General features: G+C 39.4%; 1 protein-coding gene across 1 annotated transcript in view; it reads left to right on the forward strand.

The window, feature by feature from the left end:
• The window catches only part of SLC44A5 (solute carrier family 44 member 5), a 376,131-nt gene that overhangs the window by 276,734 nt on the left and 84,067 nt on the right, over positions 1-15,330 (forward strand). Inside the window, exon 3 of the mRNA XM_060142527.1 lies at positions 649-722. Within this exon, the coding sequence (XP_059998510.1) occupies positions 649-722 (74 nt within the window). The remainder of the gene's footprint in view (positions 1-648; positions 723-15,330) is intronic.

Raw genomic sequence — 15,330 nt, forward strand, 5'->3', positions numbered from 1 at the left:
TTTTTAATGCATTATAGACATTATTGTTCAAATAATTGCAACTCCATTCCTCATAGAAAGCTTATGCAGTCAATCCTTTATTTAATAATAGTATCCTTTAAATGTGCATGTAGAAAGATAATGGAGAGAGAGAGGAATGGAAATGGCTTATTTGTTTTATTATACCATGTATTGGGAAGCATGAAGAAAATCAAATAGCTTAAATTACAATTTCAAATAAAAAAGTTTCTTGATGTTGGTGTACTCTAACCTCTAAAAACATTTTACAAATACAGAATCAAGAAAATAAATATTAACAGCTCTGGGGAAACTTCTTTAATCATGGAACTATAACCACTCCCTGCTGCTAAAGTCTTTGATTGCAGAAATGCATCCGATTTACCTTTCAGAATTATTAGGTATAAAATGGCATATCACTGTTGTTATTGTCTTTTCTCCCTTCTTATATTTTTTTGCAGTGAACAATAAGTTATTTTGTACCCCTTTTAATTCTCCCCCGACACACACCTTTTAATACCATCACCTTGGGGGTTCGGTTTCAACATAGGGAATTGGGGGAGACACATTAAGTCCATAAGAGGGAGGAAAACGGATGCTATGTGAATCTTCTCAGGACGCTTTTAATTCTTTGTTCCTTTTTGTTTTTAGGAGTTGTACAGATGTGCTGTGCTGCATGATCTTCATACTGTTCATTATTGCCTACATTCTTTTAGGACTTGTGGGTGAGTAAATACAGGTATAGAAGATATTTAACATTTGCTAATTAAATAACTAAGTCAATGTCACATTTTTAACATTAATCATTTTCTTCCAAAATCCTTCTTATTATCGATTATTATATTTTCTGAAGGGAATGTACCTCACCAGGACTCACTGGGTAGCAGATGCAATGAAAAATAAACACAAAGCAGTTTATCCAAAGGCAAGCCTAAATTACTTAGGTAAATATAATTATACAGAAGAACAAAAAAACCTTATGGTTGCTTTTTAATCATTTTTACTTTTGAAATTTTATTAAGCAGCTAATAAAGTTCATATTGCTATTTACTAATAAGAACTAGGGCCTAGATAAGTTTAAGTAATACATAACCTTTTCTTTTTATAAGTAAATTAAAAAGAAGTAAGAATTTCACCAAATAGTTCATTGACATATAGGAAATCCTATTGTCTTTGCCTACCAGAAAGAGATATCCTGTTGTTCATTGTTAGATTAAAGATTTTTCTATGGAAGTGAAAATAAAGAGGGCAAATATAGATGATCTTTATTTGGGTTGTTTTAAAAACTACCAAAGGGGATCAATCAAGATGGCAGAGTCAGAGGACATGGAGCTCACCTCCCTCCACAAACACATCAAACATACATCTACATGTGGAACAACTCTCACTGAAAACTAACTGGAAACTGGCAGAAAGACTCCAAGGCTGTAAGAATGATACACACATAATTGGGTAGGAAGGGAAAAAAAAAAAGCAATCAGATCAGGACCTGTGCTCCTGGGAGGGGACTTCAGAGGGCAAGAAAGATCACACAGTTGGACACTCACCCTGGGGAGTAAGCAGTGAGAGCCACAGATTGGGTGCCCCAGTCCTGGGGTCCTATACAGAGGAGATGAGCCCTCTTAGCTGGTTGGAGGACTGCTGGGTCTAACAGGGGGGCTGTTAGGGAAGTCCAGGGGGCCTGTTAGGGAAGTCCTGGGAAGCCTGGACTCCAGTTGTGAGGAACACTCATGTGCTGTCTTGCCCTGAGGCAGGGTGGAGAGTGGTCTGCTCTAGTGGCTGCTGGGTTTCCCATAACTGCCTTGGCACACACCCAAGCCAAGCAAAGGCTCTGATTCTGCTCATTCCATGTCACAGAGCAGCACTGGATCTGGGGCAGCCATGACTGGGGAGAAGACTCGACTGTGGGACGCAGAGATGAGCTAGTCCCTGGGCATGGCCTGGGTGGGATGGTGGCAGCCACTGTTGAGCTTACTCAAGCAGTGCATCTGAAGTAGCCCCGACCTCTGACAGCAGCTGCTCCACCACAGCTTACCCCCTGATCACAGGCCAAGTGTCCACATAGGCCTCACCTGCCCAGTGATACGGCTCAACAACAGGGCGGGGGTGGTGGAGGCTGAGGACAGTGACCTGCTGTGAGGAACAAAGGGGACTTGCACCTGAGTCTGCGTCTGAGCGGAACAAGGAAAACGGTTGTGCATGCCTGCACAGGCAGTGCATTAGAGACAGCTTGGACCTCTGTCTGCAGACAACAGGAGCAGAGAGCCCTCACAAGCCCCACTTGCTTCAGCACTCCCCCACTCTGGGGCAAAGGTGCCAGTTCAGAGAGAGGGGAACACACACTTAAGGGGAACAGAGCCAGCCTGAGCCCGACCCTCAGGGCTTCTGCTCCAGCAACTTGGGCTCAGACCCCACCCCTGATAGGGCAGTGACAGCCACTGAGCAGAAAGAGCCCTGCCTCACACTGGGCTCCAGCTCTAGCCTCTCCATCTCTAGCCCCACCCCCTACCAAGGTGATAGCTGCCAGCAAACCCTGAGGAAAGATGTGACTTGGATCCATATCAAATCCAGCTCTCCCGCCAAAGGCAGTGGACACACCGCACCTGTACAGGAATGGCCCCGCATAAGAACAACCCTTCAAGCAACAAGGTAACTGTTTCACCTAAATTCATAGAGGCAGAGAAAGTTAAGCAAAATGAAAAAGCAGAGGAACTGCTGTCAATTAAAAGAGCAAAAGAAACACTCTGAAAAAAATAATGAAATAGAAATAAACAATTTACCAGATAAAGAATTCAAAGCATTAGTAATTAAAATGTTTACTGAATTAGGAAAAAAAAATAGATGTACACAGTAAAAATTTTAACAAGGAACTATAAAATACAAAAAAGACCCAATCAGAAATGAAGAATTCAATAGCTGAAATAAACACACTAGAAGGAATGAAGAGCAGACTGAGTGATCCAGAAGAATGTATATGTGATGTGAAAGATAGAATAACGGGAATCACTGAATCAGAACAGCAAAATAAATAAATAACTAAATAAATAAAAACTTGAAACAGTTTAAGAGATCTCTGAGATAGCATTAAGCATATGAACCTTCACACTATAGGAGTCCCAGAAGAAGAGAGAAGGGGATTGAAAATGTATTTGATGAAATTATGGTTGAAAACTTCCCAAACCTGAAGAAGGAAATAGACATCCAGGTACAGGAAGCACAGAGAGTCCCAAACATGATGAACCCAAAAAATACCCGCAGCAAGACATATATAATTAAAATGGCAAAAGTCAAAGCTAAAGAGAATTCTAAAGGCAGCAAGAGAAAACAAGGAGTCATATACAAGGGAATCCCTGTAAGGCTATCAGCTGATTTCTCTGCAGAAAGTTTTCAGGCCAGAAGAGAGTGGCAAGATATATTCAAAGTGCTGAAGGGAAAACCCTGCAACCTACAATACCCTACCCAGCAAGATTATCATTTTGAATAGAGGAAATGTTAAAGGGTCTTATCTAAGTGGAAAAGAAGTAAGAATCTAAAAGGGAAAATCTCACTAGGAAATGCAAATATATAATAAGGGCTGATGATCAACCACTTAAAGACTAAAAAACAGAAAATTCTAAAGCAACTATAACTATAATAAACAGTTACAGGTGTTCCTTAAGAAATAAGAAAAATCTCAAATAAACAGGCTAAACTGCCACCTAAAGGAATTAGAAAAAGAAGAACAAACAAAACCCAAAGTCAGCAGAAGGAAGGAAATATTAAAGAACAGAGAGGAAATAAATAAAATAGAGATTTGTAAATCAGCTCTACTTCAATTTAAGAAAAAACTACCAAAGGAACTGGTGTGAATATTTTCTGTAAAAAGATTTCACCATTGCATATGAATGTATTACATTATCCCCAGAGACTTAAGTCCTTAGATGCTGACTTAGATGCTGACTTAGGAAACTTTATTATTATTGGTGGGGGGGAGTGTAAAAGTCAGATAATAGCTTCTAGTAACAATAATTAATGCCTAGAGTTAATGTGGATAGATTGTATCAGCAGAAAGAAGGCAGTGCCTACCTAGAGAACAATGGAAAATACTTTTCTCTGGTCTTCAGTTTTATCTTCCAGTAAAGAGAAATACTTTGAGAACAGCAATTGAAAGTAATTTCCAAAATATCATCTGAGTAATACCAGGTGAAAACTACACATAAATGGAGAATTCAAAAAAGTAAGGCAGGAAGATAGGGAAGGAGAGAAGAATAAAGGAGTATAAACCACAAAACCAAATAATGTGCTATTAGGTCTTCAGAAGATTCCTTTGTTATTTCTTCAGTGTATTTGAACTTCTAAACATTAATGCATTAGTAGCACAATACATAAATATATAAATTGAATATTATAATACAGTGAATTTTCTTATACAACTAATAGAATTTTAGCTTCTCCAACTTTGGGACACATGTCTGTCTCTGTAATTGTTTTGTTTTTACTTTTTGTCATCGAGTGGAAGTATGTTGCATGAGAGAAAAAAAGATTTGGAGTCAAGCAGATCTAGGGTTTCCCCATATTACTTGGTGGACTTGAGCTACTTTCTAAATCTCAGTAGTTTTCTCACCTGTAAAAATATGGAAACACTACCTACTTTGCAGGGCTGTTATGAGGAGTAAATGAAATAATATCCAGCTACGCCAATAATGCTACATAAGAGTAAGAGGCAGTACTTCATTTGCTACCATTGTATAATTTAGCTGTTCTGAATTTTAATAAATTGCTTTTAAATGTAATTTACTATTTTGTTCCTATAGCAACCCATAATTTTGGTTATTAAAGTTTGAATGCACACAGGGACTTCATAAGGATCTCTTATTGTGCCCAAAATCTTTCCCTTAGGAGGCGTTATGGCATAATTGAGTAAGTCTTTCCTCTGTATCTCAGAGCCAGTCTCTTGTAATACGTAGAGAAATGCCTTCTGTCCTTATCTAGAGCTGGGAAAGCCACTGCAACTCTCTCCCTTGTCAGCACGGTAGAAGGAACGGGAGTGTGTACTGTCATTCCCTCTGGAGCAAGATGAGAAATTTGCCTTTTTGTTCACGATCTCCAGATTCAGTTTGTAAATGCCTTAATTCACATAAGGAAATTGGAAGATAAAGATTCCTCAATGAAAAACTGTGTGTAATATTGAATTAATTTAGTGTTTCCTCTAAATTAATCCTTATGCCACTGATTAAAATGAGCGACTCACAAAATTTAATATATGTATATTTCTCATCCCTGAACTACAAATAGCCATACTTGCCTGTTTCTAAGATAAATTTAACTCTTACAATGCTGGACTAAAAGAAGAATGAAGGAAAACGCTTGGCAGAGGTTAGTAGGAGTGTTAAGAATTTTTTTTAACATGAAAGAATGTGTACCTTCACCTGAGGAAAGATGAAGCTAAGTCAGTTTTACTGATGTGTTGTAAGTAGTTTTGCATCTTTTGCCATTTTGTTAGATCAGGACCTTCTTAGGGTTACTTTCATCCATGTTCTTTTCATAAGAAGTGCTCCCATGAAAGAGCCATGTTTCTTACAAATTCTTCCAAGAAAAAAACTGTTCTTTGCCCTTTGTGTAGAATATGGCCAGCTAGGGTAACACTTGGATGCAACAAAGGCACTTGACATTCAACTGATGAAAGGCAGAACCTCCGTTCAAGTGGGTGAAGTGGAGTCTGGGTAGACGGTATCAAATCTCCTTCAAAGGTCAAACATTTATGGTAATAGCCCTCTTTTGTGCTACTTCACTGATGGGTGCTATTCAATTGTGCTAACTAGAAAAAAAGAATAGGAATATTTATTATGCAAATTGTTCTTGCTGTCCTTGTGCTAACATTATGTATACAATAGCACAATTTTAACATTCAATAATTTTTTCTTTCTTTTTTTTTTAAATGGATTTCCAATTGAGAGAGTTAGTTATTTCATTATTGTATTTACACAGGAAGCACTTACAGTTAGGGTCTAAAGTTTGTTTTTGGTTTTGTTTTTTAATCTTTCTCCGGAATAATTATTCCTGTTAGTTGAGAAGATAGGAAGTTAACAAGAAAGTAAATTTATGCAAACAAGCCTAGAACTCTGTCACTATCCTGTGAGAAACCCAAGCAACATGGAGAAGCCCCATATAGGGGTCCTACTCAATAGGCTGGGCTGAGCTCCTAGGGATAGATAGTGTTTACTGTCAGCCCTGAGGGTTTTCAGATGATTGAAGCCCCACTCAACATCTGGCTGCTGCGTGAGAGAGCCCCAAGGGACTCAGCTAAGCCTTCCCCAAATTCCTAACTCCCAAAGTCATGAGCAAAATAAAATGGTTGTATTAAGCCAGTGGGTTTGGGGGTGCAATAATAGATAAGCAGGACAAAACTTGATATCTGGAAGTGGGATGCTAGCTTAACAAAACCTAAAATACGGGCATTGGTTTTGGAGACCAGGTGGTGTTCAGAAGCCAGGTGGACTTTGAAGGGGTTGTTGGCCAGAGTTTGAAGGAAAGGGAGGAAATGTAATTGGAAGCAGGAGGGAAGGGCATTTTGTTATGCGGTGGTGAAGGTTTGGCAACACTGTTGCCAATGGTAATTAGGAAATATACCTAATGAATTCAATGATCTAGCTAAAGACACCATCCTTACAAGAGGAACCAGCCCTGAAGAGCTTCATCAACCCCTGGACCTGACTTAGGTGATGAGATTCAGACCTTTAGCTTGAGCCTGATGCCTTGATTGGATGAGGCTTCTGGGGATCCTGGGAGAGTAAAAGCATATTTGATTGTGGAGGGAATGTAAAAAGTTTGCAGCCACAGGCTGAACTATAGTAGTTTTAACACATGGCTGCAAACTCTTTGCCATTCCTTTCATCAAGAGGTGAGGTCTGCATCCCTGTTTCTAGAATTTAGTGAGGTTAGGGATTGCTTCTCTAATAGAGAATGAACCAAGGCAAAACATACCAGTAAAGGGCCTTGATGTGCAAGTAATTTATAGATCAGTGCAAAGGATTAAAGGAGGGCCATCATGGGTCGACTGGAAACAGCGGAACTGAAAGTACCAAGTACAGAAAGGAGGAGGTTTACATAATTCAGTCTTAAATCCTTCATGGAGTGAGGTGGAGAATGAAAAAAATAGCTGAATTAATAATCAGATGTAGTCCAGCTTGACCACATCATTTCTGGTATTAAAGTACATGTTCATTGTCTGGGGGTAGCAATACAGTCACACATCTACTTTTCCATTCATTGCGTTCATAGCAAGAACGATACTCATCCAGCATATCATTCTTCACCCTGATCTGGACTGCCCTGAAATGTCAAGGGAGGGGGCAGTCTTATTTCCAGTTTCTCATTGGAGAGCAAGACCTTGTAGTCTACTGGAGTTCTGATGTTCTGGTTGGTGCCATTTGGTATCATTTCTTAGTGACTTGCTTGTCTGGATCCTTCCACACTTGTAGTGGTTTCCTACACTAGGATCCAAGACTATAGCTTTTTAAGTCTTTATACCATGCTCAGCCATTTCTCCTCAAAGCATGGCTAGTATCAGAATGCAGCCCCTACTCTTAGACCCTTCTAGGAAGTCTAGGACAACAGTCCAGTCTCTGCCTTCAAGGTATTTGTATTCCATTTGGCCTATAGACCTAGTTCAGGGTCAGTCTGTTCTGTCCTAAATTAAAATCTCAAGGAGAAACATTTAGTTCTCGTCCCTTCCTTCTCTCAAAGCTAATTAGTCTTCCCATCCCAAGGGATATTAGAAAGGGAGAGAACCGTATTTTCATAACTGAGAGGTCCCTCAAGTGACTTTTTGAAGAACAAAGATAATTCCAAGATGACTTTTTGATACTGTCTGTACAGAGAAGCAGTGGACAGTCTCTCTTACTAATAAACAAATATAGTTTTTAAAATTATGTTATGCCTCACCAGGCATCCCTTGGTATTGAGCTTAAAGGTATGATCCTACTATTCATTGTAAGTGGACACTGGTGATGGAGAATGAATGTGACAGGAAGTCACACTGTGCCTTTAGTCTACTTCAGAACTAAAATGAGCCTGCCTATCAGGCCACAGCTTGGAGACATTGTTTTAGCAAAACAAAATTTTTTTCAATAAAAAGGTAAGAAATTTAAACGACTCCAGTTCCATTATTTTTAAAATTTTTCTCGTAAACTTTTCTTAATGAAAAATTTATTGTATTTATAAATATCCAGAACCAGTATTAAATGTCCTTTTGCATTCTTGACAAATATATAAATGTTTACAAATAAAACGACATACTTATACGTTACTACGGAAGCCTTCATTTTAAAAGGAAAACACTTAGTTTTGACTGTTACTGGAACAGATTTTTTTTTAATGCTGAGTCAGATTTTTACTGTTTGTTGTATTTTGGTGAATGCACGAATTCTAGAGGATTTCAAGTAGAATATTGTTAGCATGAGAGAGATTGATTTGTGCTCAAGGACACGACCCTAAACTCACCATTGGGTGGAAGAGGCCCCCTGTGAAATAAGAAACAACGTTTTTCTTATCCAGGCAACCGGACACAGGGCTGCTCCAAAAATGTTTCTACAGCAGCAGTGTCATCAACACAGATTTTCAAATTCTGTATCATGTGTCCTATTATCTGCTTCATTGCATTTGTAAATTGCTTGTGTTAAAAAGCCATAAGCACAATTTGGCAGGCCTGTTCCTCACATATTAAAACAGTTAAAATGTATCTTTAAGGGATACAAAATAATGATTTGAAAGCCGACATTCCCAACCAGCAAGTGTTTAGGGAATGCCTTAGCTGCCCCAAACAGATTCGCAGTTAATTTTTAAGTGTCAGTGCAAGCAGTTGGTCTAATCATATTTTCTCCTTGACAGAGGGCTTTGTAATGGCTGCAACTTCTGACTCAACTCTAGAGCACAACAGGAACATACTTTGCAAATGTTTGGAAATAAGAGACAATACTAGGTAATAATACTTGCTCCTGCTATTTCAGTAACAGGATATGAGTTCCTTGATATGAGTGAAAAGATGATTTGCCTGAATAAAGTTTTCACCCATCGCTTATCAATCTTTGCTAATCTGCTATGAATTACCCAAATAGGAGTGTTTCACAAATAATTTCTCTTCTTACCTTTCTCTTCTCCCTGTCTCTCTCTCTGTCTCTCTGTCTCTGTCTCTGTCTCTCTCTCTCTCTCTCACACACACACACACACACACACAGACACACACACACACACGCATCAGCTACACTTAGTCTTTTATAGTTATTTCTAAAATAGCGAGAAAATTAAGGGAAAAAGTTGATTGATCCTGATTTGTATTGATTACTGTGTAACTTTGTCATTTGGTTTTATTCACCAGTATAATCCAGGCAGTTTTATTCTAGAGCCTCTGCTCTTAATCACCATGCTGTACTGCCTTTTATTTAATAAAGAAGATGAATGAGGATTCTTTAAGTAATGAAGGATACTGAGAGAGGGGGCAGATCAGAACCCCATGATACTCTCTCCTAATGCTTTCTCTCCCTCCTTTCCCTCCATCGTCTAATTCCACATAGAGTTGGACTTAAAACAGAGAGAACGGCACCAGAGGCGTGAGTGAAAAGCACGTATTGTTTTGCAAGCAAAAATCATGAATAATTTGGTAGCTGCAGTCTTGCTCTGTGAGACTGAGTACATGTTCACTTTGCTGCAGCGTCATTGTTTACATTCAGTAACCGTTTGCAAAATTAGCCTCTATTATGTACACACTAAAGAGAGGACCATATTCTTTATGATAATCCACACCTATTAGTAGATTTGGTTTTTTCTTTCAGTTAATGCTTGTGCTATAGAGTAAATAAAATTATGTCAGACAGTATCTCATTCTTTGGGCTTTTTTGGCCAGGAAGACCTCAAAGGATTTCATAGATCTTTCTAAAAAGTGTATTTAGTAGTAGATGTTAATAATGAAGATTACATGTAGCATTTTCAGATATAATAAATTGCATCAGGTTTTAGGAACAATGAAAGCTCTTCCTTGACATAAAGCAATGGTTGCCAATTATAGAACCACAATTAAGCAAGTAAACACCAAGATGAGTGATACTGAATGTGTGGTGACCTTGAGTTTTTCAAGGAAAATTTGAGAGGAAGAGAAGGACCCACTTGAACAGAGCCTCTGCTATGGATTGCACAACTGGCACTGACAATCTTGTTACGCTAAAACAATCTCCCTGTAGTTCATTGTATAAAATAACCTAAGATACTGCTTCTCCATCCAGATCTGGGACCATGCTCCAGCCCACATGTGCACCCACTGGCCTCCTTTCCATCCCAGTACCCATCGTGCCCCTCCCCCTCACAGGGCCTCGTCCAGGTGTCCGTCGGCTGGAAGCCTCTTTGTGCCTCTCTTCATTTTTCAGATCTCAGCTCCTGCATACCTCTCAGGGACATCATACCTGGCTTTCCTCATTTGATCATCTGCCTCTATGAATCCCTCTCTCTGTACCACATATTGCTTCTTTGTAGTGCTTGTCAGAATTGAAATTTCACGTCTGTGCAATTAATTCATTAAGATCTACTTCCCCCAGTAGACTGTAGGCTCTAGGAGAACAAGGACCTTTATATACCCAGAGTTTAGCATGGTGCTGACGCATAGCAGGCACTCAAAAAACATCTGGAGAGTGAATGAAGGAAAGAATAAATAAATTTTTGTCTTCATTATTTCCAGCCACTTCAATGTGAATCAAAACCTTGAACAGATTGTAAATAGTAGTAGACTAACATCTATTTAGATTAACTAGAAAAAAAGCATATTAATGTAGCAAGCATAAAGTCAGACCTGCTAATACAGAAAAAAACAAAGGTGTTGTGGAAAGCCTAATTTGATTTCTCAGTTATTGGGTAGTTTTTCCATTTTCTTTCAATTCTATGTATTATTTACAAATATGCTTTAAACATACTCTTTGTCCCATCTTTTACTTCCTATTCTCACCCCTTGCATTTTACAGACTCTGAAATTTAGAATGTGTGTCATTTTGCTCTTTTCTTTTGCTGTCCTATGTGGCAGTAAATTCTGACAAAAGAGTCTGAAAACATTGTACCTCTGGTAGTTTTTTGTTTGTCTTTAATGAAGTCCTGAATATATCTAAAGTTTCCCCTGTGAGTAGGCTGGTCACTTGTTCAGAACATGGGCTGGGTATTTTTCTTTCTTTTTTTTTTAAAGATTTTTTTGACATGGACCATTTTTTAAAAATCTTTATTGAATTTGTTACCATATTGCTTCTGCTTTATGTTTTGGGTTTTTTTGGCCATGAGGCATGTGGGATCTTAGCTCCCTGACCAGGGATCAAAACCACACCCTCTGCATTGCAAGGCGAAGTCTGAACCACTGGACCACCAGGGAAGTCCCTGAGCTGGGTACTATTCATTTAACCCCTTGGATCTCTTCTCTACCCCACTCTTCACCCTGCTCTGTCCCTAGAGAAGTTGGCTTTTATGATGACATCCACAGGCTCTCTTGTCCCCTGGCTTCCAATTTGGTCTGTGGGAGGTATCAACAGCAGATTGGAGTGTAAGAGAATGGTTTTATGGAGTTTATTCCTCTGATTCTCTTGCTGGTAGGTCACCACAGGTTAACTGCACCTCTCTACCTGAGGCCCCAAGTCCAGTCAGTCAACTCTTTCCATTTGGCTTCTCTCTCTGGATTTAGGGAACTCCTTCCTCCTTTGCCCCTTCAGGCCTAGAGGTAAAAATGACTCCCTGTTGTAGCTAGCCTCTGGGCTCTGAACCAACTATTCTTTTCCTTAACTCTGCCCATACCTTTGTAAATATTTCTTTATTAAGCTCTCTGCAATTATCTTGGGTGACTATAACATCTATTTCCTGCTAGGATCTTGCTGTATTCTAGAAAACAGCAACCCAACCTTGAAAGGCTTGCTTCCTAGGTGGTGCTTTAACCAGATCTTGCCTAGGGTGTTTTGTTCCATAAGGATGGCTATTCTGGGTGACTGAGTTCAGTGTTGGTTATCCACTGCTGACAGATTTGTCACATAAGCATTGTTGGGATCCTGGTCAGCCTTTGTGAATAAAAGTCCATGTTATCCAAAACCCATGCATAATTTTCATCCCTACTGTCATGATTACTTTTTCACAAAATCATTGAACAATTACTTTTCCATCTGGTTATTGAAAGCTGTCTCTACAGAGGGGTCTTTACTAAGCAGCCACATGAGACATAAATATTTTCATATTCTGAGTACATTTGGAAGTCAGTACTTCTAATATTTCTTAAACTTCCTTGCCATTGGTTGTCTAATATTTTTTCTTTTCCAGTTTGTGATAATGTGGCCAAAGTCTATGAATAGATAAACGTTTCAGATTCAGTTCATCTCTTCTTTCAGTCAAAGTAGATAACCAGAAGAATGCCTCCTGATCTGTGCCAACAGATGCTCCACCTGTAAATCTGATTTGATTGTTTTGCTTCCTAGTCAAATAATCACAGGGACATTTCCATGAGCCATAGGTATGTGTTAAAGCCGCGCCTCAGGAGTCAACACCCTATTATTGTGAGCAGTCTTCTTATGAAACTTTCTTGTGCCTTCATGACCTTCTCAAGCATTGAATGAATACACCACTTCTACTCAATAAGGGAGTGCTATTGGGCACAGCCAACTTTAGGCTTGATGGATCAGATAACATTCAGTTCACTGATGGGCTTCTCATGTCATTAGGTGATCATTCAACGTTCAGGAGGTACTTCTCAAAAGAAGAACATTTATTTGCTGAAAGGATATGGATTTTCTCCAAAGCCATAAGAACCTCTAATAGGCATTTGCCATATAGACCTAGTGGCAGACCTGCTAGTACAGTAACCTGGATTATCTGAAAAGCACTTTATTTCTTGGGGCAGCCATTAAATGCTGTGCCTCTTTTTAAATAAAAGACAATGCAAGGTACGGCAACTTATCTTTTACTTTGGAGTAGATATCACTACCAGGCCCTCAGATCTTACTGGAAGACTCCTGTATTTTCATGAGGTTTATCTCCTATCCATTAGCACACGTATGTCTTTGTAAGACATCCAGGTTACATACTATCCAATATTCTCCAGATCTTATCAGCATGATGCCATCAGTGTAAGGAATCTGTGTTGTATCCTGTGAGGTAAGATATTATATTAAAATCTTGCAGACTAGGGCTTCCCTGGTGGCGCAGTGGTTGAGAGTCTGCCTGCCGATGCAGGGGGCACGGTTTCGTGCCCCGGTCCGGGAGGATTCCACATGCCGCGGAGCGGCTGGGCCCGTGAGCCATGGCCGCTGAGCCTGCGCGTCCGGAGCCTGTGCTCCGCAACGGGAGAGGCCACAGCGGTGAGAGGCCCGCGTACCGCAAAAAAAAAAAAAAAAAAAATCTTGCAGACTAAATTGTGACAAAGAGCTAGGAGGTCATGTAACTTCAAGGGGAGATGGTGAGGATGCAGCACTATCCCTGCCAGTTGAAAGCAAATGCTCCTGGTGTTTATACTTACTGGGAAAGGAGAAAGCTTTTCTTAGATCAATTGCTGCATGCAAGCTGGCAGAGGCTGCTTTAATTTGTTCCAGCAGAGAGACTACAACTTGAACAGCAGCTAAAATTAAGGCCGTGACTTGGTTAAGCTTAAGCGAATCCATTATCATTCTTCAGAAACCATCTTCCCTCTGCACTGGCCAATAGTAATGCCCAGTGAATGAATGAATGATTTAACTTAATAAGAATATGATGACTGACAATTCAGTATGAATGATTGAATGGGAGTTTGACCATATTCTAGACCCACACTTTAAGATAAAGTTTTCAGGGCTTCCCTGGTGGCGCAGTGGTTGAGAGTCCGCCTGCCGATGCAGGGGACACAGGTTCGTGCCCTGGTCCAGGAAGATCCCACATGCCGCGGAGCGGCTGGGCCCGTGAGCCATGGCCGCTGAATCTGTGCGTCCGGAGCCTGTGCTCTGCGACGGGAGAGGCCACAACAGTGAGAGGCCTGCATACCGCAAAAAAAAAAAAAAAAAAGATAAAGTTTTCATATTAACTTTTTTTTAAAGAAGTAAGGTAAATAGGTATCAGATAACGTGTAATTAGTTAGGTAGGCCCTAAGTCATATTTTAAATCAAGTTGCAGGCTCCATGTATTAAATCATAGAGCGAAGCAACAAAAAATACTTAAATCCTAGGAATTGTAGCTATGAGTTTAAAACATGACAAGAGAAAATAAAAATAGAAATCAAGTAGAAAATAAAACTTAAGTATTGTGAATATTTAGGTTGAAGGAGAGAAAGATGATTTAACTGCTTCAAGTATACAAAAGATTTTTAAAAGCTAGATAGTAGTTAGTTATCTATTGCTGCATAACAAATTACTCTCAAACTTGGCAATGTAAAGTAAGCAAACATTTCTTATCTCACAGTTTCTGTGGTCTGGAATTGGGAATAGCTTGGTTGTGGCTCTGGCTCTGAGTTCTTTATAAAGTAGCGGTCAAGATGTAAGCCAAGGCCACACTCCGCTGAAGGCTTGACTATGGTGAGGTATCAGCCTTCTAGATGGCTCCCTTGCATGGATGTCACCACGAGGCTTCAGTTCTTGCTGACGGCTGACAATCATGGGCTTTTTCTATAGGACTGTCTGAGTGTCCTCATGACATGTCAGATGGCTTCCCCTAGAGCTACTGATTTAAATAGAGAGAGGGAGAGCAAAGGGGAAGCTGCGCTGCCTTTTATGACCTATTCTTGGAAGTCACCAAATATTATTCTGTCACATTCTATTCATTAGAAGCAAGTCACTAAGTCTAGTCCACACTCAAAGGATAGGGAATTAAGCACCACTATTTGAAGGAAAATTGTCAAATAATTTATGGACATATTTGAAAGCCGCCAAACATGCTGATCAGCTGAATAAAAGTAAATGGCATTATTCAGGTCTTTTGTCCATTTTTTAATCAGGTCGTTTGGTTTTTCGAGGTTGAGCTGTATGAGCTGTTTCTGTATTTTGGTTATTAACCCCTTATTGGTCATATCATTTGCAAATATTTTCTCCCATTTAGTTGGTTGTCTTTCCATTTTGTTGATGGTTACCTTTGCTGTGCAAAAGCTTTTAAGCTGATTAGGTCCCATTTGTTTATTTTTGCTTTTATTTTCTTTTGCCTTAGGAGATGGATCTAAAAATATATTACTACAATTTATGTCAAAGGCTGTTCAGCCTATGTTTTCTTCGAGGAGTTTTATGATTCCCAGTCTTACTGGGTTGGCCAAAAGGTGCCTTCAGTTTTTAAGTAAAAATAAAAGACACATTTTTCATTTTCACCAAGAACTTTATCGAACAACATGTTCGC

This window comes from Lagenorhynchus albirostris, chromosome 2, assembly GCF_949774975.1.
Source record: "Lagenorhynchus albirostris chromosome 2, mLagAlb1.1, whole genome shotgun sequence".
Classification (NCBI taxonomy): domain Eukaryota; kingdom Metazoa; phylum Chordata; class Mammalia; order Artiodactyla; family Delphinidae; genus Lagenorhynchus; species Lagenorhynchus albirostris.